Source organism: Mastigoproctus giganteus, chromosome 14, assembly GCF_048544385.1.
Source record: "Mastigoproctus giganteus isolate SK-2022 chromosome 14, ASM4854438v1, whole genome shotgun sequence".
NCBI classification, from domain to species: domain Eukaryota; kingdom Metazoa; phylum Arthropoda; class Arachnida; order Uropygi; family Thelyphonidae; genus Mastigoproctus; species Mastigoproctus giganteus.
In genome coordinates this window covers 5,323,849-5,351,514 of record NC_143588.1, presented here as the reverse complement: position 1 = coordinate 5,351,514, position 27,666 = coordinate 5,323,849, and the positions used below count along the sequence as shown (strand labels likewise).

The window sequence follows — 27,666 nt, the reverse complement described above, 5'->3', positions numbered from 1 at the left end:
TGCAGACGAGCTGCAAGAGTAGCTTATGGTGCCTTGTCAATGATATATAGAATTTTTTTTAGCAGGGATAAGGAGGTGATTATTCCATTGTATAAGGCGATGGTCAGGCCACACCTAGAGTACTGTATACAGGTCTGGAGGCCTCATTTCAAGAAGGATGTAGAGCTGCTGGAACGAGTACAGAGAAGGGCAACAAGATTAGTGAATGGAACAAAGGGGTGCTCTTACGAAGAAAGGCTTATGTTTTGCAAATTACAGTGTCTGGAGACTAGGCACCAGCAAGGTGATCTGATAGAGGTGTATAAAGCCTTGAATGGTTTGAGCATGCTCAATGCTGATGGGATTTTTCCTCTTGCTCAGAATAATCACCTGAGAGGGCATAACTTCAAATTGAGGAAAGACAGATGTAGGATAGATGTGCGGAAATTTGCTTTTACCACCGGATGATTGTTTGGTGGAACAGACTTCCATCCCTTGTCGTGGAAGTTGATAGTGAAAATAAGTTTAAGGATCAGCTGGACAGGTATTTCGAAAGAATAGAGGGGTGAAGTGGAAGTGGTTTCCTTTTTTTTTTTTTTTTGGCTGATGCTGCATAATCTTGCTTTCTTGCATCAAATGCCTCTACTAATGCTAATGTGCAACAGTATGAAAAGCCTTTCTAAGATCCAAGTATATAATATCAAAATTATTTCCTGTCTCCAGCTCATTTTGTGACTGCATCATAGTATCCAATCAGATTGGTCAAGCAAGACTTCCCCTTTACAAAACCATGCTGAGTACGAGCTATAACTGAAGTCTTGTCTAGAAGATCCTGCAGTGCTTCTTTAACCAGTGTCTCCATTAATTTTCCTGGAACAGAAGTTAAACTCATAGGTCTATAATTACTCGTGTCAGCCTTTGATCCTCCTTTGTGAATTGGGGTCACATTTGGACATCTCCAGTTTTTGGGTACCTCCCCTGAGTCCAAGGAAGCTCTCATAATTATGGCTAAGGGTTTGCTTACTTCCTTTGCTGCCTCCTTTAATATAACTGGATAGATCCCATCCACACCAGGTGCCTTTCTTGTGTTTATCTTCAACAATTTCTCCTCCACTTTGCACTCAGTTATTACAAGATTATCTAGCTTACTGCCAGAGTTGAATACACCTTTGGCATTCCCCTCGCTGAATAACTCCTCGTGTGTGAATGTCGATGGAAAATATTCATTTAGTTTGTTAGCTACCTGAGCAGGATCATCAACAGTTGAACCATCGACATCAAGTGGACCAATCTGATTCATCCCCTTCCGTCTAGAGTTTACATAAGTAAAGAACTCTTTGCTGTTTTTCTTTCCATCCTTTGCCAAAGATTTCTCATAATCTGCCTTTGCCTGCCTAACCTCCTTTGTGACTTGGCTTCAGACCAGCTTATATCTATCATAGGCTTCTGTGTCACGTTAATTTATATGTATCCCATGCATTATCTTCTCTGCCTTGTGTCTCATTAGTTCATCTGACGTCCATTTACGCCTAAACCTTGAACAATATTTCTTAGTTGGTATGTAAAGCCTAGTAGCTTCCAAGATAAGTTCTTTGAATGCTTCCCATTTTGAGTTTGCTGTTGGTAAGATCATCAGTTGGTCCCACTGTATTGAATTTAAATACTGTCTCAGACCATTGTAGTCACCTTAACGAAAGCAATAACCCTTCCCTTTACCCCTGATGGTAGTTACCTCTTTGAGTAAATCCCACTTCAGCACACTGTGATCACTGCCACCTCATGGTTCCTTTATCTGAAGATTCTTAATGCATGAAGGATCACTACTGATAATCAGATCAAGAGTATTACTCCCTCTAGTTGCCTTCCGAGCATGCTGATGTAGAAAACAATCATCCATTAAATCCACAAAAGCCTTGCTAATGTGTGAGTGACCAACCCTCAAATTCCAGTCAATGTGTGGGAAATTAAAATCCCTCATTATAAGACTCCCTGATTTACTGGCCCACTCTATTTTCCTGTACAGTTTCTTATTATACTCATCAGAGTCATTAGGCCTATAGCACACTCCTACTCTCAATTTTGATCTCCCAATGCTTATGTCACACTAAACTGACTCGACACTGCACTGTCCAGTGATATCGACTGGCTTCACTTCCTTGGGTTTTATGTGTTTCTTAGCTAAAAGCATAACCCCTCCTCCATTTCTATCTTTCTGTAGACGTTGTACTCCCCAAATTCCAGTTCTGCATTCCTTATATCTGTGTGACACCACGTCTCTTATATCCCAACAATATCCGCCTTTGATGCTTTGAGCAATACCTCAAATTCATCAAATTTATTTACCAAACTTCTTGGATTGGTGTACATGCAAGTATACATGCACCTGTTCCTATTCTTAGCTAGCCTAACACAACCCATTCTTTTTTCAGGCTTCTGCTCATTCCAATAGAAGCAGTGCAAGAATCACTTTCACCTCTGCCAGTGGCTACTGTTAATCTATTACTCCTTGTATCTCCCCAAGCTAGCAGTTTTCCGACCCACCTAACACTGCCTCGATAGCATTAGCAAATATTCTTGCACCCTTTCTATTTAAGTGTATCCCATCCCTGTAGAAGCAGTCTCTCCTGTTAACAAGTACAGAGCAGGCTGAAAAAATTCTACCCCTTGATCCTTGCACAATCTTTCCAGGGCCAAATTGATCGTCAAGGCTCTCATCATATACTCCCTCCTATCGTGTCTGGGCAGAATTGCAGACACTGTTTGATAAACTTCTCACGTTCCCCTCATTGAATAACTCCTCATGTGTGAATGTAGACGAAAATTTACTCATTCATTTAATCAGCTACCTGAGCATGATCATCAATAGTCAACCCATCTATGTTAAGTGGTCCAATCTGATTCATCCCTTTCCTTCTAGAGTTTACATAAGTAAAGACCCTTTTCTGTCTTTCTTTGCTTCCTTTGCCAAAGGTTTCTCGTAATCTGCCTTCGCCTGTCTAACCTCCTTTGTGACTTAATTACAGACAAGCTTATATTTGTCATAGGCTTCTCTGTCACCTGATAATTTATATGCATTCCATACATTTTTCTTCTCTGCCATGAGCCTCATTAATTCATATGACATCCATTTAGGCCTCAACCTTGAACGGTATTTCTTAGTTGGAATGAAAAACCTAGTATCTTCCAAGATTATGTCCCTGACGGCTTCCCATTTAGAATTAAATATTGGTAACATCATTAGTAGATCCCACTGTACAGAATTTAAAAACTGTCTGAGATCCCTGTATTCTCCTTTACGAAAGCAAAAGCCCGTCCCTTTAGCCTTGATTGTAGTTGCATCTTTAAATAATTTCCATATCAGTACATTGTGATCCCTCTCACCCAGTGGTTCCTTTATCTGCAAATTCTTAATGCATGAATAATCACTGCTGATAATCAGATCTAATGATCACTGCTGGTATCAGATCAAGAGTATTCCTCCCTCTGTTTGCCTCTCAAACATGCTGCTGTAGAAAACAGTCATCCAATAAATCCAAAACAGTCTCTAGTGTGCGAGTGACATCCACAAGTTCCGGTCAATATCTTTAAAGTTACAATCCACCATTATAAGACATTCTGATTTACTGGCTCACTCTGTTTCTCTGCACAATTGCTCATTATACTCATCAGATTCATTAGGTCTTTAACACACACCTACTCTCATTTTTACTTTCCTAGTGCTTATGTCACACCAAACAGACTCAACTTTGCATTGTTCAACAACATCAATTGGATGCACTTCCTTAGTTATGCCGTTAATTTAACTAACAGCATAATTCCTCCTCCCTTCCTGTCTTGTCCTGTCTATCCTTCCTGTACACCTTGTACTACAAATTCCCAAATTCCAATTCTGCACTACATATATCTGCGTTACACCATGTCTCTAATATCCCAACAGTATCTGCCTTTGATGTCTTGACTAGCACTTGAAGCTTGTCAAATTTATAGTTAATAAATTTGATGAAGTTTAACATTCATGAATGCAAGGTATTGCATATGGTAGCAGAAATCCCAGATTAATGGATCAGCACAGTTGATACATTAATTTGGTTAGTGGAAAATGAAAAATACCTAAGGAAAATACATTTTTGAAGTCACGTGTGAAGTTCTCTGTGTAATGTTTACAGGCTACCAGGACAGCTCATGGGGTTTTGCCAATGATATACAGGAACTTTGCTAGTAGGGATAAGGAGGTGATTATCCCATTTTACAAGGCAATGGATGTGCCTCATTTTAGAAAGAATGTAGGTCTGCTCGAAGGGGTGTAGAGAACAGCAACAAAATTAGTGAAGGGAGCGAAAGGGTGGTTAGCTGTTCTTACCACCCTTTCGTTCCCTTCACTAATGAAAAAAAGAAAGATGGAATATAAATGGAGACACTAGTGACAGTAATGTAAAGAACAATGCGAACAACGCTACCACTTCTACAGAGATGCTAAGCTGGATAGGTTTGGATGGCATGTTTCTACAAACTAAAATTGCTGCTTCTCCCCTTGCTGGGGATTCAATAGATCTGTCAAGTTTATACAGAGATATAACTTGAGAACTGGGAAGTATAATTTGAAGATTAATGCGTTTCCTGTAAGCCAATGCTGGATGGGTCATGCTGATGTATTAGATATTTTACTTCACATAGGTTGTTTCTTAAGTTTGTACAATTCCACTGAGTGATAATTTTCCCTTTATTTTCCTTTGATTCTCTTTAAATTTGCCTTGTTTTGAAAATACTGTATGACGAACATCCATCTCATCATCACTATGTAGCAGTAGCACTAGATTCACATTATCTGAGTTTTCATCAGTGTCCATATTTTGATCTAATTGTTTATTCCATGCAGGTTTTGGGTCTTTCCTCCATTGTCAATGATTCTGACTTGGGGGAATTTTGAGGTAGCTTGGTATTAGTTGAATTTGTTTTACTCTGTTTCTAGTGCTTTCAGAATGATATAGCCCATTGAAAGAGATATTTTAGGAGGAATTGTAATATCTGCCTATGTTGAAACTGTTTTGTGTTTTTGACTGCATTGACATATGATTTGGAAGGCATCAGGCTTAATATCTGTTGGTGCGCTTCTTGATATGAGACATTTTTCTGTACCGTATACTTTAGAATTTTTTAACCCATTTTCCATACTTCACAAGCTCTGTTTCTCAACCTGCTTGCCACAAGTATGCTTCAAGTGTGCTGCGAAAAATGCAGATTAGAAAAAAAAATTTTAAAAATCCAAGTTTTATAATAAAAATTAATTCAAACAAAAAATTCATTTATTTATGCTGTGCCGATCCGAGCACCTTCCGGCGGTCAATGTGACATCACGCTTTGATTCTTATTACTAGATCTGTTCACTTATACGACACAAATAATAAGTGTATGTTTAAATATACCCAACAGAAATAATTTCTTGTTTTGATCTCTGTGTAATTCTACCCCTCTGTGTAATTCTTGTTTGTGAATATATGAATATAGTAGTGATTATGGAGTGTAGTGTGCTGCAAAAGTTTAGCATCTTTAAAAGTGCCCCCTCAGCAACGAAAAGGTTGAGAAACACTGCTCTAGAATACGTAGGAATACTCTAGAATACACTGACAATTGGGATATTGTAGTGTTACAGAAGTGCATTCAGATTGAGAGTGGTTTTTTGAGCCACAGAAGGGACAAGTAACTGTACCTTTTCATGCTGTTTGGGGATGTCCATACTTCTGGCATTTGAAGAATCTAAGTGGATTTGGAATATATGGATGAATCTTACAATTAAGGTAGCCAGCTTTAACTGATGCAGGATGCAAGAAATTGGGAGTGCTGAAGATGCACATAAGACAATCCCCACATGAGAACCCTGCTTTGAAAAGAACCTTGTTTTATGTTTTACCTGAGATGGGAAAACATCTATTAACTATAAAGAAAGAAATTTATATTGATCTTAATATAGATAGTGCAACATCTGTATTCATCTCAGTATATATGTTGGCACAAGCACCAACTGATACTTCCAACATACAACCTCTACAGTGTGACCTTTCATTATGGCACCAAGGTAAAAAAACATTACTTAAGGCTAGATTTCAACAGTTACATACAATGCATTGTGCACAATTTTGTAGTTATGTTCCGGATATACACAGATGAACTGAAATAAGAAACTTCCATGGTGTAACAGCAGTCTTTCCAGAAGTAATATTGTTGTGTAGACTACTTGAAGAGAATTCTGTAATGTAAAAACATTATGGTGTTTCTACATTGCAGAATTACATAACAGAAGTAGAAGCACTATGCATGGCACTGAACCATTTAAAATATACAAGATATCAGAAATGAATGATATATATAAAAATGATAAAGATACAATGAAAGTACGAAAGTCTTATTAAACAGGAATGAGCTGTTAGAGTTTATGCAAAATTTATAAAATATATATAAGACTAGGTTATGGATCCGGGTACTACGGTAAACATAGAAAGAACCGGAAACCATAATGAATAATAGACAAAAAGGTAAATATCAGTGTATTTGCGTATATGGTAGGGGGATAGAGCTATCAGGTGTAATAACCATGGAAGAATAGGGAGAACCTGTAAGTAAAAAATCAATTTACCTGAAATAAAAATAAAATGCAATTAATAAGGGCATAATTATTGTAAGCACTTAATGCTGTGGGTCCTAGGACTTTAACTACTTCATCACAGGGTCAGCAGCAAAAATCGTAGGAGCCATGGCAATAGGCCAGGTCTCTGTTTCTGTTATGATGTACACGTAAACGGTATACGTATGCATCATAGCCGACCTGACAGAGATCAGAAGGAAGGATAAAAAACTATAAAATAAAAATAATAATTATATATAAATAATAAATAAAATCCTGCAGAAAGAGAAGAATGCAGTGTAAACTCAAAAAAAATCTAAGAGTTGGGGCAAAACAAGAAAACTTACTGTCTATATGAACCGGCAGACGTTGAAAGTCAATGGTGATTGAAGGAGAGAGCTGAGTGTTCACTTGCTGGCCGAAAGCTACTTCAATAATATAAAAGTATTGAATATTACTGAAGTGGCCCCATGTGGGAGGGAGGAAAGGTGTGAAATCGTAAACCGGAACTGTACCTGTGTGACGGGGAAGTGAGCAATTAAACAGATAAGGCAAAAAGCCAGCAGAGGGAGAAACAAAAACTAACAAAGTAGTGTGGAAAGACACTAAACTTTGTAATAGAAAAACTAGTAGCGATAGTAGAGAAATAGCATCGCAATATCGCTTTCGGCCAGCCTAATTGCTCACAAGAAATAAAATGTAGTAAAAAGAACAGCAGAAAGTAATTGAAACGGAGGTAAATAAAGTAGTGCTCGGGCAGTCCGGAGTTGCAAGCCTGTACTACAGATGGTCCCTTGACGGATGACTGGACAATTGCCTCATATGTTTAAGTCAATAGTGGCAATGTTAAAGAAATTAAAATCAAAATAATATAAATATAATCTAAAAATAAGATAAAAATACACAAAAACGACGACAAGACAAGAATCAATAGACAGTCCGTGGGCCGAGCTTTCCTACTGTGAGACATGACAGAGTCGGGGGGGGGGGGGGTATGAAACTGTACAATATGTACAGGCCAGATTATAAAGGAGGTTAGTCTACTGACATGATGTTTAGAACTAGGTTGTAGTTTGTAATGTTTTTAAATTTAATAATATTAAATGCTTTTTTGAAGTGGTGGTAGAGGAAAGCAGCTGGGAATTTATTATGTAGTAATTTATTGTAGTCTGAAAATAGACTGATGCTATTGCATATTGTAGCAATTCTTATACATTGGGAAAGAATTATGTTTGCATGAACTTTTTTAGAAATGTTAGAGTGCCAATGGATAAGACTGACTACCTTGAAGCTAAAAGCTTCTCTTTTGTTGTATATGTTGATAGCAGTATAGGGGCTGTCGATTTTTATATCTATGTCAAGGTATTTGGCCGAAAGGTCATTATTATTTGTTTTGTCCAGGGTCAGTTCTGCGGTGTAAAAACCAACAAAGTCCTGTTTAAAAGTTGGGTAGTTGAAAATTATCAAGTCATTAATGTATCTATAAAGCTGTATGTCTGTGGGTAGAGCTGTCTCGGACCAATATAGATATAAGTTAGCTAAGGTGCAGCTAGCAGAGCTACCCATGGGGGTGCCTATGGTTTGTAAGTAGATAATTTACCGTCAAAAATGTAATTGTTGGAAACACAAAGATTAACTAGGTTATTCTATCAGGCTATCAACGTATAATCTTTGTGTTTCCAACAATTGAGGCAATTTTCCAATCATCCGTCCAGGGACCATGTGTGGTACCGGCTTGCAACCCCAGACTGCCCGAGCACTACTTTATTCACCTCCGTTTCAATTACTTTCTGCTGTTCTTTTTACTACATTTTATTTCTCATGAGCAATTAGGCTGGCCGAAAGCGATATCGAGATGCTATTTCTCTACTATCGCTACTTGTTTCTTCTATTACAAAGTTTAGTGTCTTTTCCACACTACTTCTTTAGTGTCTTTTCCACACTAATTGCTCACTTCCCCATCACACAGGTACAGTTCCGGTTTACGATTTCACACCTTTCCCCCTCCCACATGGGGCCACTTCAGTAATATTAACTACTTTTATATTATTGAAGTAGCTTTCGGCCAGTAAGTGAACACTCAGCTCTCTCCTTCAATCACCATTGACTTTCAACATCTGCCAGTTCATATAATCAGTAAGTTTTCTTGTTTTGCCCCATCTCTTAGATTTTTTTGAGTTTACACTGCATTCTTCTCTTTCCGCAGGATTTTATTTATTATTTATATATAATTATTATTTTTATTTTATAGTTTTTTATCCTTCGTTCTGAAAATAGAAGGAAGGATAAAAAAAATAGAAAATAGACTCTGTCGGGTCAGCTGTGATGTATACGTATACCGTTTATGTGTACATCATAACAGAAACAGAGACCTGGCCTATTACCGTGGCTCCTACGATTTTTGCTGCCGACCCTATGATGAAGTAGTTAAAGTCCTAGGACACACACAGCATTAGGTGCTTACAATAATTATGCCCTTATTAATTGCATTTTATTTTTATTTCAGGTAAATTGATTTCTATGATTATTACATCTGATAGCTCAACTTCCCTACCATATACACAGATATACTGATATTTACCTTTTTGTTTATATATATATATATATATATATATCATTCATTGATTCACACATATATATATACACACACCAATTCCCTGAGCATTTTACGAGCACTATTAGGCACGCCATCAGATTTTAATAAATCTCACAAATGAAGACAAGATATACAGTTTTACTGGATTACAAGACATAGGAATAAATGGAAATGGAGAAGCAAAGACAGTCACATTTGTCCATAACATCATTTTTACTCCATACTCTAACTACAGATGAGTAATTCCGAGAGCTTGCCAAACCATGTTTGGCATTTCATGCAAATTGAATCAGGTTATACCAAACATTTAAAAATGGCCTTCAAGCAAATTGGGGGGGGGACATTCCTGTCCAGAATAAGAATAGAACACACCCATACCTTTCCTTCACTGAACAGAACCTTCTCCAAGATGTCAAATTTGCAACAAAGTCAAATCAGTTAAACACATATTTAGATTTCTTTGAATACATGCTGGTGCCAGGATTTTCTTATGTGAGAAGGGAGCTGAAGTAGTGTTCCTGGGAATCATTAAGCTTTAATCACCATGTAGCAGTAAAAAATCTGCATTTTTTTATCATAAGGGAAGGCTATATCACCATCTGGGACTGCACCTGCTTGAATATGAAAATGAAAGACAAATTTCTTTTTCAGTTCTCCACCACATGCAATCACCTATCACCCTTACAGTCCTCTTCAGTAATAAATCTAGTATTACAGATATTTCCAGTTTCATAAAGGCAATCAGGCTTTATCCAATGCTCAAAATACCATATAAAAGAGAAGTACTAGTGCACTATGAGGTTGGAAAAAAAAAAAAAAAAAAAAACATTAATAAAAAATATAGACTTATGTGAACATGGTTGACTACAAAGTTCCAATAATGACTTAATAAATAAATTAAAATTGAACGTATAAATTATTTGCTTTGTCAACTTTATGATTGGAAGCATTTCTGGAACTTCTTTACTGATATTATTTTAGTTCCCCAAGATAGACTCTTGAGCACCATATTCACACAGACCCTCATTTTAGAGTTGATAATTGTACGCAGTACTCAAGATTCGACCAAACCACTGCCTTATTATTATTATTATTGCGCTTATATTATTTCTCCCTGATTGGGAGTTCCACCTCATGACTAGTATTGTTACCAAGTACACAGGATGATAGTTGTTATGTCTGGTGTTACTGTTGGTCAAGGAACTCTCTGAATTTCCTACAGGTGTTCACTGGGAGACCTATTGCTGCTAAGCTGTTATGTAGGGTCTTTGGCACCATACCTGTGGTTGACAGGATGATCGGGATGGTCGTTACTTGTTGCATATACCACATCTCTTTCTCCTGTCTTGGGTTTGTGTACAGGCGGGCCTTGATTAACGCGATTAATTCGTCCCGCAAGTGCATCGTGCAAAACGGTAACGCATTAATCGAATATAATAATCGATAGGAAAAATTATAATTGGTCCTTGACCTTCTGGAATGTCCATAAAGAATTTTAAAAATACCTTTTAAATAACTTTTTAACTGTATATAATGTAAAAGATAATGAAAATAATTAGGGAATTAAATGTTTATTGCATAAAACAGCGGAATATTTTAAATTTTCGAGGGAAACGCAGCGATACTCGACATCTGTCGGACACCGCGCGAACTACTAGCTCGAGGTAGTTCACAGTTTCAACATTTCTTATTAAATTGTTTGGACCTAACTACTAAACGAAACTGTTAGGTATTTCTTTTGGTCTGGGCGCGCCTTAAAAAAATTACTGAGACATTAAAGGCACCGTGAACCGAAAAACTTGGGGAACCTCTGACATAAAATGCACAATGAAGAAATTACTGGTGCGGAAATATTTGAACAGTGTTGACTTTCTCTTTTCATCAATCAATTTCCGATAGCCGCAACAATCTTCTCTGGGCCCTGGCGAAATAAATATCGCAGAGAACCTCATACCTTTTGTTTGAGGTTCTATGCGCTATGAAAGATTTCATCTAATTCTTTTACCGTTATCTCCTTCGCGGTAAAGTTTTCATTTGGCTCATTTAAAAATTTGAATTTTTAAATGCAAGTCTGCATTGACTTTATTAGCAGGAGAGAAACACGTCTTCTTCCAATGGTTGATGGAACACACCGAGGCGGGCAGCAGGCAAACGTTTGTTTATTGACCATACGACTCGCGGTAAGCTTAACGCGCAATTCAAATCTTTTTCAACTATCGCATAAAAAAAAAAAAAAAAGATCGCGTTAACTGGAAATTTGCATTGTGTAAAGTGAAAAGTGGTATCATTTTTCAAATAGCGTTAACTGAATATCGCATTAATTGAACTCGCGTTATGCGAGGCCTAGCTGTACTTCCTGATTTTTTTCCCCGTGGAGTTTCTACAAGTTGCCAGTGTTGGGTACAGCTATGTCAATCAGATAGGTAGCCTTTTCCTTCTTGTCCAGAAGGGTTATGTCTGGTCTGTTGTGCGGGATTGTCTCATCCATTATTATGGCATGGTCCCAGTACAGCTTGTGGGTTGAGGTCCCTAGTACTGCCTGGGGTCATACTTGTAGTATGGTACACTTTCTTCGATCAGCTGGTATTTCCTTGCTGGTTTCTGATGTATTATCCTGACTACCTATGAGTGTACTCAGTCTGGGTGATCACCTTGTATCCCGTGGCGTTGCGTTGGATCGTTTCTGAGGCCAGGTAGCATCGTCAAAATGTGTCATAAGACACTCGAGGTCCTTGGTGATGTATTTTCTATAGTTTCTGGTGTTGATTACCTGGTCTTGGATGGCGAGCATGAATCCTTCAGTCTCGGGGAAGAGCGTCTCACTTGTGAGCCATGCAATTATTATTATTATTATAAACCATATGGCTTTTGCTGCACCAGCAAAAAAACATTTCTGAATTACCCTGAGAAAGAGAGAGAACAAGAGTCAGAAGTAGAGGGGAATCACCAAGAAAGAGAAGAATGATGATATCCAGCTCAGGACCCTGGGTGTGCCAAGCCCATACTCACCAGATGTGAGCTACAATGGGATAATGACTTACTTATCCCCTACCAGCAAAATTAATGTATATCATTGACAAAATCCCACGAGCTATCTTTGGCAGCCTGTCTGCACTGTCAGAGAACTTCATAATCTAATTGCACAATTCCCTCGAGGTCTTCTTAATTTTCTATTACCCTCAGTGTATTCCACTCATTTGGTAGTGTACATTAATCTGAGATTACTGCTACCCATGTACAGTACCCTGCATTTGTCAATGCTAAACTTCAGTTGCCATTTCATAGCCCATCTATCTCATTTTTCCAGATCTCAATGCAGTAGCCTGATTACATACCCTGATTATACAATTAAACTTAGTATCATCTGCAGGCTTAGCTATTAAGCCTAATATGCCTTTATCAATATCATTAATAAATACAATAAATACAGAAAACAACAATGGGCCCAGCATCGAACCCTGATGGACTTCACTAATAATATTAGTCCAAGAAGGGCAGTGTCCATTGATAGCCACTCGCTTTCTTCTCAACTCAACCATTCCTTTATCCATAGCAGTAACTTGCCCTTAATGGTACAGTATTCCAAATTTCACAACAGTCTTTTATGGGCAACAGCACCAAAAGCTTCCTTGAAATTTAAATATATGATATAAAACTTATTTTTTGCATCTAGTTCCTTCATTCTTGCCTCATAGTATTCAATCAAACAAGATCATCCTTTACCAAATCCATGCTGTGATTGCAGTATATCTAAACTCCTGTGTAGATGGTCCTGCATTACTTCTTTAACCAATGACTCCATTATTTTCCCTGTACCGAAATTAATTATAACACATCTGTAATAATATGTGTAATTAAAATTGTATTCCTCCTTTGTAAATTGGGGATACATTTGCACATATCAAGTTTACACGAACCTCACCTGATTTGCTGTTAATTATGGCTAAGGGTTTATTTACCTTATTTTCTGCCTCCCTTAATATAATTAGATAGATTCCAATTACCCCAGATGCCTCTTTTATGTTTATATCTATATTTAGAGGCAAAATCAGATATCTAAAATTAATGTTAAAAAAAAAAAGAAAAAAAGTGTGATTTATTCTTACAGAGTGGGTATACTTGAATAGTTTCATATAATCGGTATTATTATTTTTATTCTTTGTCAACTTTGATCCACTTAGTAGTAATACTACTAATAATAAGACCTTTCAAAATACTATTAGAAAAAATATATATCCTGTTACTGCTACAATTGAGTTGCTAAATATTTAAGAATATTTTTTTGTTTTAGAGCATAGAGTCCATATGTACAAATTCTGATATGCGGGATTTGCTAACAAAGGCCCACACTCAAGTTGATATAATTGAGCAATCTATGTCTCGCATGTCAGGGCGTGCTGAACTGTATGGTGCTGTTAAACAGGTAAATCTTTTTGTTTTTATGACGTATATTATCTTGCTTCAAAATAAACATAGTTTTATTTATAGTTCCCTAAACAAGAACAACAGCAATCAATGTTTATCTTTTTTTTTTTTTTTTTTTTTTTTTTTTTTTTGTATAATTGGACTGCTTGATTAGCATTCCACCAATGTTTAAAAAAATACTGTAGTGGTAAACAATCTTACAGTTGTATTTTAATAAAAAACATGTCGTTAACCAAATTTAGTTTTTAAGTAAAGTGTGGACTTTAAGTTTATTATTATTGTTGCTCTCTTATATTATTTCTCCCTGATTGGGGGTTCCACCTCACGATGGGTATTACTACCAAGTACACAGGGTGGTTGTCGTTATGTCTAGTGTTACCGTTGATCGAGGAACTCTCTGACTATCCTACAGGTGTTCAGGATTGCAACTTTCTGGAGTTCCTTGTAGGTGTTTGCTGGGAGACCTATTGCTGCTAGGCTGTTATGTAGGGTCTTTGGCACCATACCTGTGGTTGACACGATGATCAGGATGGTTGTTACTTGTTGCATATGCAACATCTCTTGGATCTCCTGTCAGGTTCATGTACTTCCTTATTTTTTCCCATGGGTTTTCTGCAGGTTGCCTGTGTTGGGTACCGCTATGTCAATAAGATAGGTAGCCTTTTCCTTCTTGTCCACAAGGGTTATATCCAGTCTGTTGTGCAGGATTTCCCTATCCTTTATTATGGTGCGGTCCAGTACTGCCTGGGGTCCATACTTGTAATATGGTACACTTTCTTTGACCAACTGGTATTTCCTTGCTAGCTTCTGATGTATTATCCTGGCTACCTGGTGTTGTGTCTATGAGTGTACTCAGTCTGAGTGATTATGTGTTGGATCATTTCTGAGGCCAGGTGGCATCGTCGACATGTGTCATCAGACACTCCGGGTTCCTTGGCGATGTATTTTCTATAGTTCCTGGTGTTGATTACCTGGTCTTCGACCAGGTCTGCGAGCATGAATCCTTCGGTCTTGGGGAAGAGTGTCCCGCTCGTGAACCATGCATTGGAAGCACTTTTATCTATGTGATCTCAATGGAGATAATTGTAGTGTCTGCCACGGAGTGTCTTCTCTGCTCATCTTTCTAGCTTCGTTTGAACCTCCTGGTTGGGGGACTCCTTGCTTAGGTTAAATGGGGTATACCGCTTGTCTATCTTCCTTATGGCCTGGGGGAGTGCTGTGTGTGTTTCTGGAAGTAATACTTCAGGCAGGACCATGCCGTACTATGATGCAGAGAGGCGGCTGCATCAGGCGGCACCGTAAGGGGATGGCATAAGCAGCAAAATCAAAATATGGGAAATCAAAATAGGGGTGGCATTTCAAAGACTTGCATCATACTGAGAAAATCTACCGCATGGCCCTGACCAGGTTAACAATCACTGTCTTCTGTAGCTCAATGAGCTCTATCAGACCCCTTCCTCCTTCTTTCCAGGCAATTGTCAGTCTCTCCATGGCAGATTTCAGGTGGTGTTGATGGCTTTTGGTCATCATTGTCCTTGTCTTTCTCATGATATCCACTAGCTTGGTATTAATCCAATCTATGACTCCGAAGGAGTATGTTAGCATTGGGACTGCATAGGTGTTTATGGCTTTAACTGTGTTCCCTCCGTTTAGCTTTGCTTTCGACAGACTTCTGAGTCTCTGATGGTATTTTTCGGTGAGGCAGGCCTTAATTTCCTTGTGCTGTAACTGCTGAGCCTGCATCATCCCCAACTATTTGTAGGCCTCTCCCTCTACCATGACTTCGATCCCTTTACCACTCTGCAGCTGGTAGTTTTGGTTGACTAATTTTCCCTGATGCTATCCATAGGTCTTGCATTAGCATTAGCATTAGCATTAGTAGAGGCATTTGATGCAAGAAAGCAAGCTTATGCAGCATCAGCCAAAAAAAAAAAAAAAAAAAAACCCACTTCCACTTCACCCCTCTGTTCGTTCAAAATACCTGTCCAGCTGAGCCCTAAACTTATTTAGTCCATCAACCTCCACCACAAGGGATGGAAGTCTGTTCCACCAGCCAACCACCCGCCGGCCAAAGGCAAACTTCCGCACGTCCATCCCACACCTGTCCCTCCCCAATCCGAATTTATGCCCCCTCAAGTGATTTTTCTGAGCTAGAGGAAGAATCCCATCAGCATTGAGCACGCCCAAACCACCCAAGGCCCTATACACCTCTATCAGATCACCTCGCTGGTGCCTAGTCTCCAGACACTGTAACTTGCAAAACCCAAGCCCCTCCCCGCAAGAGCACCCCCCTGCTCCACTCACCAATCCTGCCGCCCCTCTCCGCACTCGTTCCAGCAGCTCCACATCCCTCCCGAAATGAGGCCCCCAGACCTGTACACAGCACTCCAGGTGTGGCCCGACCACTACCCTACACAACGGAATAATCACCTCCCTATCCCTGCTGGAAAAACTCCTGTATATCATTGACAATACACCATGAGCTACTCTTGCAGCCCATCTGCACTGCTCAGAGAACTTCATATCTGCCTGCACAACCACCCCCAAGTCCCTTTCATTCTCTACCACTGTCGGTGTAGTACCACAGAGTTGATACGTTGCTCTGGGGTTGCTGTTTCCCATGTGTAGTACTTTACATTTGTCAATGTTAAACTTCATTTGCCACCTCTCAGCCCATCTGCTCAACCTTTCCAGATCCTGTTGCAGCAGCATAGAGCGCTAAGTGAATCCGCGCTAAGCGAGCGCCGCTTTCCCATAAGGTAACATATGTATTTGTGAGCTGCGGTCGGTGCCATAGGATATTTCCTAATCAATAATAAACGGTAATGAAAAGATGCACAAATGTCGGTCAAAATATTTAATATTCAAATATTTGCACATATAAAATATTCTGCATTACATACGTATAATTATGTGGTAACTACTTGCGTATCAAAAGTAAACTTAAAATTCCAATTAAAATAATGAATTTAATTTATTTAATTTAATGGATGAATTTAATCTTGAAAAATGTGTGGATTTTGAGTTGAACTTTGGCCCTCTTCCAAATAAACTAAAAGGGGTATTAATTTTAAATGGCCCGCAGCGTTACCACCCAACAATAAAGTCAACTGATCCTTCGCCGCTTTGAAACTTGGCATGTTTTTTGTTCTTTCAGTATGAAACTTCTTTTAGGCATTCGTTTCCACAAAAGTCCTGCTTCATCTATGTTAAAAACTTAAGAATTATAACACATAATACCCCTCTTCAATAATTTTAACAAGTTCTTTTTTGAAAGTTTCGGCTCCTTGATCTGCACTAGCGGCTTCTCCCTGGATTTTAAATCTATTCTACCAGCCCTTACCAGTTTTAAATGGTTCCACATTTTTTTTTTTTTTTTTTTTTTTTTCAGGCGAGTTCTCTTCAGATCATCATATTGGCTAATCTCTTTCTCCCTTTTTTTTTTTTTTTTTTTTTTTTAATATTTAACTTAACTGAATTCTGCATTGGAATATTATCTTCAGTAAAATTGGTCTTTCCATTTCAATCCTAATAGCCGGCCTAGTCCTAGTTGCTTGCAGTAGAACAGCTATCTTTCCCGCTGCTAAAATTAATTTTTTATTTTTTTTTATAATTGTTATTACAGTTAAAGTTGCAAGTCCTAAATTATGGCACACATCTGCTTGTCATTGACCGGAATCGATTCGCTTCAAAACGTTTAATTTAATTTTCAAATTCAGTCTTTTTCTTACATTTATAGTCTTCGTACTGCGCCCAGACGTTGTATTTGTCTAGACCAAATTCCATTCTAATATCATTGCCGAATTCTTCGATAATCTGGAGTAGTTGCTGAAGGTGCTTTTCGGTTCCCGCGTAGAGCTTGATGTTAATCCATGTACACCAGGTGGGTGAGGGTATACAGGTTCTTCCTTCATTCTTTGATTGTTGTTGTTATGGAGGCTTAATGGCACATAAGCATCTATGGCTATAATGTGCCTATTCACTTATTATTTTAGGAGATGAGGAATTTCCATAAAATCAAAAGAAAATTTTAAATCAGAAATTATTAAAAAGTCCAGTTTGCTTGAGGAAGTCAAAAAATTCAGAAATATTTGCTTTATCACCAATGAGATTTTCAAGAGTTATTGGTTTACGTTTATTTATCACTGAGATCAAGGATGAAGCTCTGTGTTGTTTATAGTAGGGGCAGTCAATTAGAATATGTCTAACAGTCAAGATGTTAGAGCAATGTGTACACTGTGGTGGATCACCTCCTGTGAGTAAATAAAGATGTGTCAGATGAGTATGACCTATTCTTGCCCTTGAAAGGACTACTTCTTCTCGTCTCGATGTACGAACACTGGAACGCCAAATTTTCGGATCTTGTTTAAACTGAAAGAGTTTATTATTAGTCTGAGAGTGCCAGAGTGCTGTCCATTGTGATAGGCAAGCAGCATGAACGGTTAGTACACAATCTGATGCTGGAACAGGGATGTTGGTTAAATCAAAGGTAGTTGGATTTTTTGCAGCTTTATCAGCCAGTTCATTGCCTAAAATACCGGAATGGGCGGGTATCCAACAAAAAGCAACCAGTTGTTGACGTTTTTTGATTTGTAGTAACAAGCTTCTGATTTCATCTAGAACAGGGTGAACTTTATCTTCGCAATTACTTAGTGACATGATTGAGCTGAGGGAATCAGTATAAATAACAGATTTTAAAGAACAGTCGGAATAGAGATTTTCTAAAGCAAGTTTTATTGCATACAATTCAGCAGAAAATATACTAAAATCTGATGGAAGGGATACTGATACAACTGTATTTGGAAACACTGCAGCTGCTCCAACATTTGAATTAGATTTAGAGCCATCTGTATAAATTTGGTAGAAATCAATATATCTTTGAATGTGAACATCATGAATTTGTTTGAAGTTTGTTGCTTGCAAAGTATTCTTTCTCCATTGGCAGAGGTAAGTGTCACATGTTGGAAGAGGAGGAGGAGCCCATGGTGGTTGAGCAAAGGTTGGTATCTGCTGTACTTTCCGGATGGAAATATTCCAAACCTGCACCAGTTCAAGAAGGCGAAGACCAACTGGTTTAACTATGCTGGGTTTGTTTCTGTATAGGTTTTCTAATGGTGGGTTTAAAAGGTATGACTGAACGGGATGAGAGGCACAACTTTGTATCTTGACAGCATATTTCAACAACAGTGTTTTCCTGCGTAAAGTTAGTGGGAGCTCGTGAGCTTCTATGTAGAGACTATGTGCTGGCGACGTTCTGAACGCACCAATTGCAATTCTCAAAGCACTGTGTTGAATAGGATCAAGCCAGCGTAATGCACTCTTTCTGGCAGAATCATAGATTGGAGCACCATAATCGAGACGGGATCTGATTAATGCCTTGTACAACCGAAGCAGGGAGGTACGATCTGCACCCCACGTTCGGGCAGATAACGCTCTGAGTATGTTTATCTTTTTCAGACAGGAAGTCCGTACATTTTTAATATGATCTAGGAAATTTAATTTGTGGTCAAGGATTAATCCTAGAAATCTGATGTTAGTAGCGATTGGGATGGATACATTGGAAATTTGAAGTTCAGGATCCGGATGAAGTTTTCGTTGTCTGCAAAAATGAATTGCAGTTGTTTTCTGCTGAGAGAGTCGGTAGCCGTTGAGGCTGGCCCATTGTTGTATTTTATTTAGTGAAATTTGAAGCTGTCTTTCAATAGATCTCATGTTTTGGGAATGGCAGGAGATGGAAAGGTCATCTGCATATAGATATGTCTCAATTGTGTTTGGAAGCTGTTTGGTGATGGAATCAATTCTAATAGCAAAAAGAGTGGCACTCAATACTGATCCCTGTGGAACACCTTCTTCTTGAATGAAAGTTGAAGAGAGAGCATGTTGGTATCGAACTTGAAATGATCTAGTATGTAGAAAGTTCTTAATAAACACAGGAAGGTTGCCACGTAGTCCGAGAAAGTACAGATCACTAAGTATACCATGCCTCCAGGTGGTATCAAATGCCTTCTCTATGTCTATTGAAACCATTACTAGATGTTCATGTTTGACAAAAGCATTACGGATGGCAAATTCAGCCTTGACCATAAGGTCTAAGCATGACCTGTTTTGACGAAAGCCATATTGACTACCGCTCATTAGCTCTTCCGACTCGATGATCCAGATGAGTCTTCTGTGGATAATTTTCTCAAGGATTTTACTGAGGCAGCTTGAGAGAGATATGGGTCTATAGCTATATGGGTTGGATGGATCTTTTCCAGGTTTTAGGAATGCCAAAACTGTAGAGTGATGCCAAGAAACTGGAAAAACATTTTCTAAAAATATACGATTGTAAAAGACTAGGAGGAGGCGCAAAGCTTTGTCATTAAGATGTTGTAACATGACATAATAAATCCCATCTGGTCCAGCAGCACCATTGCGGGCTGTTCTAATGACATGTAATAGTTCAGAATATTGCAGAGGTTTATTATATGGGAGAAGGTTTGAAGTTTCAAAATTAATACCATGCTTTTCTTTAGTGTTTTTAATTCTTTGGAATGAGCTAGTATATGCTGATGTTGCTGAGATTTCTGCAAAAATATTGCCCAAAGCATTGGCTATATCTACAGGATTAGATATATCTTGCCCATTCCAGGAGAGGATTGGAGAAGGTATGGTAGGAAACTTACCAGACAGCTGTCTAATTCTTTTCCATATTATTTTGGGATCAGTATTTCTGTGAAAAGTGGATGCAAACCGGGTCCAGGATTCTTTCTTTGCTTGCTTTTGTATAAAGCGTGCTTTTGCCCTTAATTTCTTATAATTAATGAGATTGACTGTGCTTGGGCACTGCCGAAACAAATTCCAGGCTTTATTTTTTGCTCTCTTTGCTGTGGTGCATTTGTCATTCCACCAGTAATTATAGTGCTTTCGGCCTGGCGGATTTGATAGTGGTATCGTGTCTTTAGCCACATTTAGAAGATGCGACGTGATGTATTCTGTCACATCATCAATATGCTGGAGGCGGATTTTTTCCTCATCAAGGTCAATTGATGACTGAAATTTTGCCCAGTCTGCTCGGACAAATTTCCACTTTCTGCTGGGTTGAAATGAAGGAGTCTTTGCTTTCAGAAAGTTGCATACTATTGGGAAATGGTCACTGCCCATGGGATCGTTTATTACATACCACTCTATGGTTGGGGCTAGTACTGGCTGGTGAACAAATTGAGAGATCTATTGCTGAGGTGTGTCCTGCTGGGAGCTGTACGTGTGTCGGTGCACCTGTATTGAGTACAGTGAGATTTAGTGCCTCCAAAAAACTTTCAATTAGTCTACCTCGTCTATCCAATTTAGTAGAGCCCCATAATGGGTGGTGCCCGTTAAAGTCCCCTAATATACAGAAAGGTGGAGGTATCTGTATAAAGAGGTCTTCGAGATCTTTTAAAGAGCAAGTACAGTTTGGTGGTAGATAGACTGAGACTAGTGTTACTGTACCATGGAGAGTTATACGAACAGCAACAGCTTCTATTTCAGTTTGGAGTGGGATATGTTTAGATGGGATCTTTGAATTTACTAGTATTGCCACACCACCATGGGCAGCGTTAGCAGTATTTCGATCTCTTCGATAAATCCAATAGTTCTTTATCGAAGGAGAAATTTGTGTGGTTAGGTAAGTTTCCTGTAAACAAAAGGCAACCGGAGAATATTGGTTAATTAGGTATTGAATATCGTCTGTGTTGGAACGAAAGCCTCTGCAATTCCATTGTAAGATGTTGTGGTTCATTTTGGTTTAGTTGAGGATGAATCATCTGACTGTTTTTTGTTTGAAGAGGATTTTTTTCGGTCTTTTTTCGGGAAAGTAGGGCGTCCAGTATCCATCGTGTCATTTGCATGAAGTTCTAGTATGGGTTCTTCATGATCTGGGTTTACATCTACTTCCATACTACTGGCTGATGATTCAGGTTTATTCTTATCTTTAGCAGTTTTAAGTTTTTCTTTGTTATGCAGAACTGTCCGAGTCTCAATTGGGAATTTTTCTGTGTCATTTGAGACTGTCTCAGTATCATTTGGGATACTAATTGGGGTGTTGGTGGCATTGCTGGTTTTCGTTTTAGAATTTTCTTTTCCTGTGGTTGATATGGTTGCTTTAACCCAATTAGCTAGCGAGACGTTGGGCGGTATCGACACATCTGTTTGAATTGCAGTTGTATGAAAACTTCGGGTTCGAGAGGCATAAGATGGACTTGGCATGGTCAGCATTATTTGTCTGCGTGCCTCAGGATATGTGACTTTGTGTTCTACTTTATATTTTTGGATATTCCTACCTGTTTTCCACATTTCACATGTTTTAGAAAATGCGGGGTGATTGCCTTTGCAGTTGGGGCAGATGGGAATTGCGGCTGGACAATCTGCCTGCGTATGATCCTTTGCTCCACAAATAGGGCAGATGGCGTCACCTCTGCATGCCTGCTGTGAATGGCCATATTTCTGGCATTTAAAACAGCGAAGAGGATTTGGGATGTATGGACGAATTCGGCAGTTTAAATATCCAGCTTTTACTGAGGATGGCAAATCAGGAGTACTAAAAGTTAAAATGATGGAACGAGTTGGAATGAGATTTCCATCTTTTTTTGTCATTATTCTTTTAGCGCTGATTACCTTTTGGTTGCTAAGTTCTTGTACTAATTCATCCTCAGACACAGTAATTAAGTCCCATTCTGTGATGACACCCTTTGATGAATTTAAGGTATTGTGGGGAGTAACAGATACTGGCAACCCACCAAATGTCGTTGTCTTTAATAGCCACTCCGAATGTTTTGTGGTGGCTGTTTCAATCAGGAGATCTCCGGATTGGAGTCGCTTTACCATTTTTGGTGATCCTGCAATAGATTCTAGATGTCTTTGAATCACGAACGGAGATAACTTACCCACAGGCTGGGTAGACAGAGAGTGCATCACCAAAAAATTGGGAATATCTGAACAGTGTGTTTCTGTTCGAAGCCTTTTGGGTTGGCTATTTTCCTTGTCTTCGTTACCATATTCTGGTCTTGAGCTTGAAGGCTCTAAGGGTGGAAAATCTGTAGAATCCATGATGGCTCCTTTTGGCCCTGGGGGATTATCTTTTCCACCCAGGTTACCGGCCCCGCCACGGGGAGGCAGGAGCAGTGCCACGAGGTGACCAAGCGGTTGGGTTAGTAATTAGTATTTATAGAAAAAAAACAGAAAGGTGGATTCCCTTTCTGGGCCTTTCCCTACTTCTTGTAGAGTGAAAGTGCTACTTGGATATACAAAGAAATCAAGAAAACGGTTTTTGAAACAAAAATAGAATCTGTTTGCTCAAATACTCTTTGCAGAAATCGCTTTTAGAAATGCACTACAAATCGCTTGGCCACGGAACGCTTGGCACCCGGGGCCCTTCATTCTTTGAGGTTATATCCGTACTGTTGAGCATAGTAGATAGCGGGTTAAGTGCTAGACAGAACCACAATGGGCTCAGGGCATCTTCCTGAAAGATTCCTCTACTGATGGGGATTGGCCTGGTTGTGATGTTTTCCACCTTAATGGTGGTACTTCATTTCACCACCATTTCTCCTAGGAAGTTTATCACTATCGGATTGACTTAGATGTAAAGCGCCTCTATTAGCCAGCTGTGAGGCACAGTGTCGAAAGCCTTGCGGTAATCGATGTAGGCTGTGTACATGTTGCAGTGCTTCTTGTAGGCTTGCTCCATAACTGCGACATCTATGATTAATTGCTCCTTGCATCCTTTCTGCTTTTTAGCCATTATGTTCTGGCTCTCCAAGTGGTCTGATATCTTCCTGGTTATGCAGCTGCTCAGGATCTTGTACATTGTTGGGAGGCAGGTGATTGGCCTATATTTCACTGGGTTTCTTGTATCTTCATCTTTAGGATTCAGATATGTGATTCCTTGAGTGGGAAACTTCAGGATTGTCTCTGGGTGTCTTCGGGCGAACTGTTCTGCCAGTTGCTTGTGTGTGCAAGTGAGCTTCTTGTACCAGTAGTTGTGGACATTATCTATTCTTGGAGTTCGCCAGTTATGAGAGTTCTCGATCAACTGTTCTACTTCTTCTTCTTCCCTAATCTCCCACCCTCTTATTTCTTGTATGTCCTTGGTTTTGTTGCATTCTAGTTCTATCCAGGTGACTCGGCTGTTATGTGTTACTTCCCTGCTCCTCATGTTTCCCCAGAACTCCTCAATTGTCTTCTTCTCAGGTGGTCCGTTCCCTTCTTTCCCATTTTCTCTGAGATTCTTGTAGAAGCCTCTTTGGTCCTCATCGAAGATTCAGTTGTTTGTTTTCCTCTGGGAGCTCTCTTTGTATCAACGTAGTCTCTTGCTGAGTGAAGGAGGTTCTGCTTCAATGTGTCCAAGTACTCTCCTATTCTCTGATTCTTTGTCTCATGTTTGCTGTGGACGCTTTCTCTCTTGAGGATGCTCTTCACTTTTCCAATTAATTTCTTACTCCTATTGCCACGTTGGTACTGGGTCAGTTGGCCTATCTTGACTCTTAATTCTTCTATCTTCTTGCTGAAGTCTTTTTTCCCAAGCTGGTGGTTCCTTCTGTTTTCGGTTCTTCTGCAGCTGGTCTCTCGTTCCTCTTCCATTAATCCTCGTGGCTGCTACTGCAGCACAATACATGGCTGTGTGGATGGCCTCCAGTGTTGCACCATTGATGTCAAGGTAATGCAGTATTATGTGCCAATTTAGGTGGTCTGTGAATCTCCACAAGGTTCTATTCGGCCTCTGCTTCAGTATCACGGGAGTCTTTGTAGGGTCCATTCCTTCGAATTCTATTAGGGCCTTCTTCCACTCATTCTGGATATCATGACCTTGTCTGTTTCCACTTCAGCTGCTGTGGGTTGTATTTCTTCTTGCTCTTCCTCCTCTGGTTTGGTGATGGTATGTTCTTCCTCCTCTGGTTCCATATTCTTTATCCTTTGTAGTTGATCGCTCACGTCCTGCTTGATTTTTTTCAAGATTACAGGGGCTATCAGGTTCTTCGTGATGATGGTCCTTCTCTGGTTCACTGTTCGGTGACCTGAATATCCGGGAATTGTTCCAACCACTTGGTATGTAGTCTCGTGCAGTAAGTTGTCATATCAGTCTCCAGCTTCATTATTTTGTAATATGCTTGCATGATGTACGTATTCATTTTGATGCCCCACTTCATGCGTTGGCATTTTCTCCCTTCCTGGGTGGTCACTAGTGCAGTTGCACAGGAAGCACTTCCAGTTGGTGGGGCTAGATGGTCTTGCTCTTCTCTTGTGGTAGCCATACGGGGGACAGTGCCACTCACTCCACTGTCTTCCTCGGGAGACCGTCTCTGATTTTTCAAAACGACCTCTCTGCCTAAGGCCAGAATACGAGTGATTTTATCCTGCATCGCACTCGATGCAGTATGATTAATATTTCTCTGCGACATCATCCATTTATGGAGGTGGACCTGTTTAGCTTCGGCTTATGTCCAGTGGTAGTTCTCACAAGTGAGCCAGATGGCACCACAATCTGCCTTAACGGCCACTCCGAACTTGGGGTGGGTAAGTCCCTTGGAACAACTTTCACGACGTTTATTTATTTTATTAATTTTTATTACTATTAATTTATTTATTATTATTATTCTAATTTATTACTATTATTATATAATAGTAATGATGGAGCCGCGTTAGCTTCCGCCAAGGCAGTACTCAAACCCGGGTCCATCAGGCTGGTAGTCCAGTGTCATAACCACTGGGCCATTGCACCCATTATTATTAGCCATATGGTGCAAAGAAGCCTGAGGCTTATGCTGCACCAGCCAAAAAAAAAAATTTGTGTTACCCTGAGAGAGAGAGAGAGAGAGAGAAGGGAATCACAAAGAAAGAGAAGAATGATGATATCCAGCTCAGGTCTTTGGGTGTGCCAAGCCCATGCTCACCAGATGTGAGCCCTTAAGGGTTTATTGGTGCATTAGCAACTAAGTCTATAAGGTGCCAAAACCACTCATGAAAAAGATTATGGTTAATATATTTCAGTGACCTAAAAAATTATGTAACTTTATCAAAAGGGATAATGATAAAAGTATATCAGTAATATAAAAGATATATTTTAAATAAGACTGAAAATGTTTAAGGACTTTAAATAATTAAAAACAGTTGAAATGTGTTCATTGCCAGATAAAATTTAACCGAGTATATAAAGCTCAGTCAGGTGACTAAAAGTGGTAAAATATAAAACACATTCGTATCTGTAACCTAGACACTCAATTAAAATATGCCAAATGTTTAAAACATTTTTGCAATTTCACACATTCCTGGAGAGTCATCTGCCCTCAGCATGAACACGTGAGTAAGATGACTGTCCTATGCAGAGGTGAGAAAGAACAACTTCCTCTCAGACTAGTCTGCCAAAGTTTAATTACAGGCTTTATCTGATAGAATTTGTTTGTGGTCTGCTCATGCCAAGATTGTGGTCCAAGACTAGCTCTATAGCATACAACTCTGCAGCATATATACTGCACTAGTGGGGAATCTTTTCAAATAACGCACTGTCTGGGAAGACTGCAGCAGATCCCACGGACGATTCTGATTTTGAGCCATCAGTGAAGACAGTCAGGAAATCAGAGTATGCAGATTGATTGAAAGCATAGATGGACGTTTTCACCTTTCCCTCTTTACGAATGGAGAAGTCACATGGTGGATTGTGAGCATGCCAGGATGGGAGGGGTTGCCTTGGTGACTCGGTAACATTGTCTACCATAATATTCAGCTGTCTGAGCAGCTCTTGGACATGAATACCAAAGGTACAATTGGCAGTCTGATGAGTGTTATATAGATTTTTCCCATCGGGGCTCGAAAACGTATGTCCAAGTGGGAGTAGTCTGGCAGGGATTTCAATTTAAAGGTATATTTTACAACAATTGCATTCATTAAAGTGAGAGAGGAACTGGATCTAGTCATTGTAGTATGTAGTATTCTGTTTCTAGCAGATGCATATTTGGAAGCCATAGTCTAATTTAGATTGGACCAGTGCATGATAGAGGTAGAGTAAAGTATGTTGCTCTGCTCCCCAATTATTAGCATTAGCATTAGCAGAGGCATATGATGCAAGAAAGCAAGCTTATTCAGCATCAGCCAAAAAAAACAAAAAAAAAAAAAAAAAAAAACCCACTCCCATTTCACCCCTCCGTTCGTTCGAAATACCTGTCCAGTTGAGCTTTAAATTTGTTTAGGCTATCAACTTCAACAACCAGTGATGGAAGTCGGTTCCACCAACCAACCACCCGCTGGCCAAAGGCAAATTTCCGCACATCTATCCGACATCCGTCCTTCCTCAATTTGAATTTATGCCCTCTGAGGTGATTATTCTGAGAAAGATGAAGAATCCCATTGGCATTGAGCATGCTCAAACCATTCAAAGCCTTATACACCTCTATCAGATCACCTCGCCGGTGCCTAGTCTCCAGACTCTGTAATTTGCAAAACTTAAGCCTTTCTTCGTAAGAGCAACCCTTTGTTCCATTTACTAATCTTGTTGCCCTTCTCTGTACCCGTTCCAGCAGCTCTACATCCTTCTTGAAATGAGGCCTCCAGACCTGTATACAGTACTCAAGATGTGGCCTTACCATTGCCTTATACAATGGAATAATCACCTCCTTATCCCTGCTAGAAAAATTCCTGTATATCATTGACAAGACACCATGAGCTACTCTTGCAGCTCGTCTGCACTGCTCAGAGAACTTCATATCTGCCTGCACAATTACCCCCAGGTCCTTTTCATTCTCCACCACTGTCAGTGTAGTACCGCAGAGTTGATACGTTGCTCTGGGGTTACTGTTTCCCATATGCAGCACTTTACATTTGTCGATGTTAAACCTCATTTGCCACCTCTCAGCCCATCTGTTCAACCTGTCCAGATCCTGTTGCAGCAGCATAGCGTCAGTATTGTCCTTAACGACCCTGCCAACCTTTGTATCATCTGCAAACTTGGACATTAAACTTGATATCCCATCATCAATATCATTCATAAACACCGAAAACAACAACAGACCCAACACTGAACCTTGAGGAACTCCAC

At 39.4% G+C, this 27,666-nt stretch overlaps 1 protein-coding gene across 1 annotated transcript in view; it reads left to right on the top strand.

The window, feature by feature from the left end:
* The window catches only part of LOC150074956 (uncharacterized), a 735,724-nt gene that overhangs the window by 608,435 nt on the left and 99,623 nt on the right, over positions 1-27,666 (top strand). Inside the window, exon 19 of the mRNA XM_090389002.1 lies at positions 13,486-13,617. Within this exon, the coding sequence (XP_090245128.1) occupies positions 13,486-13,617 (132 nt within the window). The remainder of the gene's footprint in view (positions 1-13,485; positions 13,618-27,666) is intronic.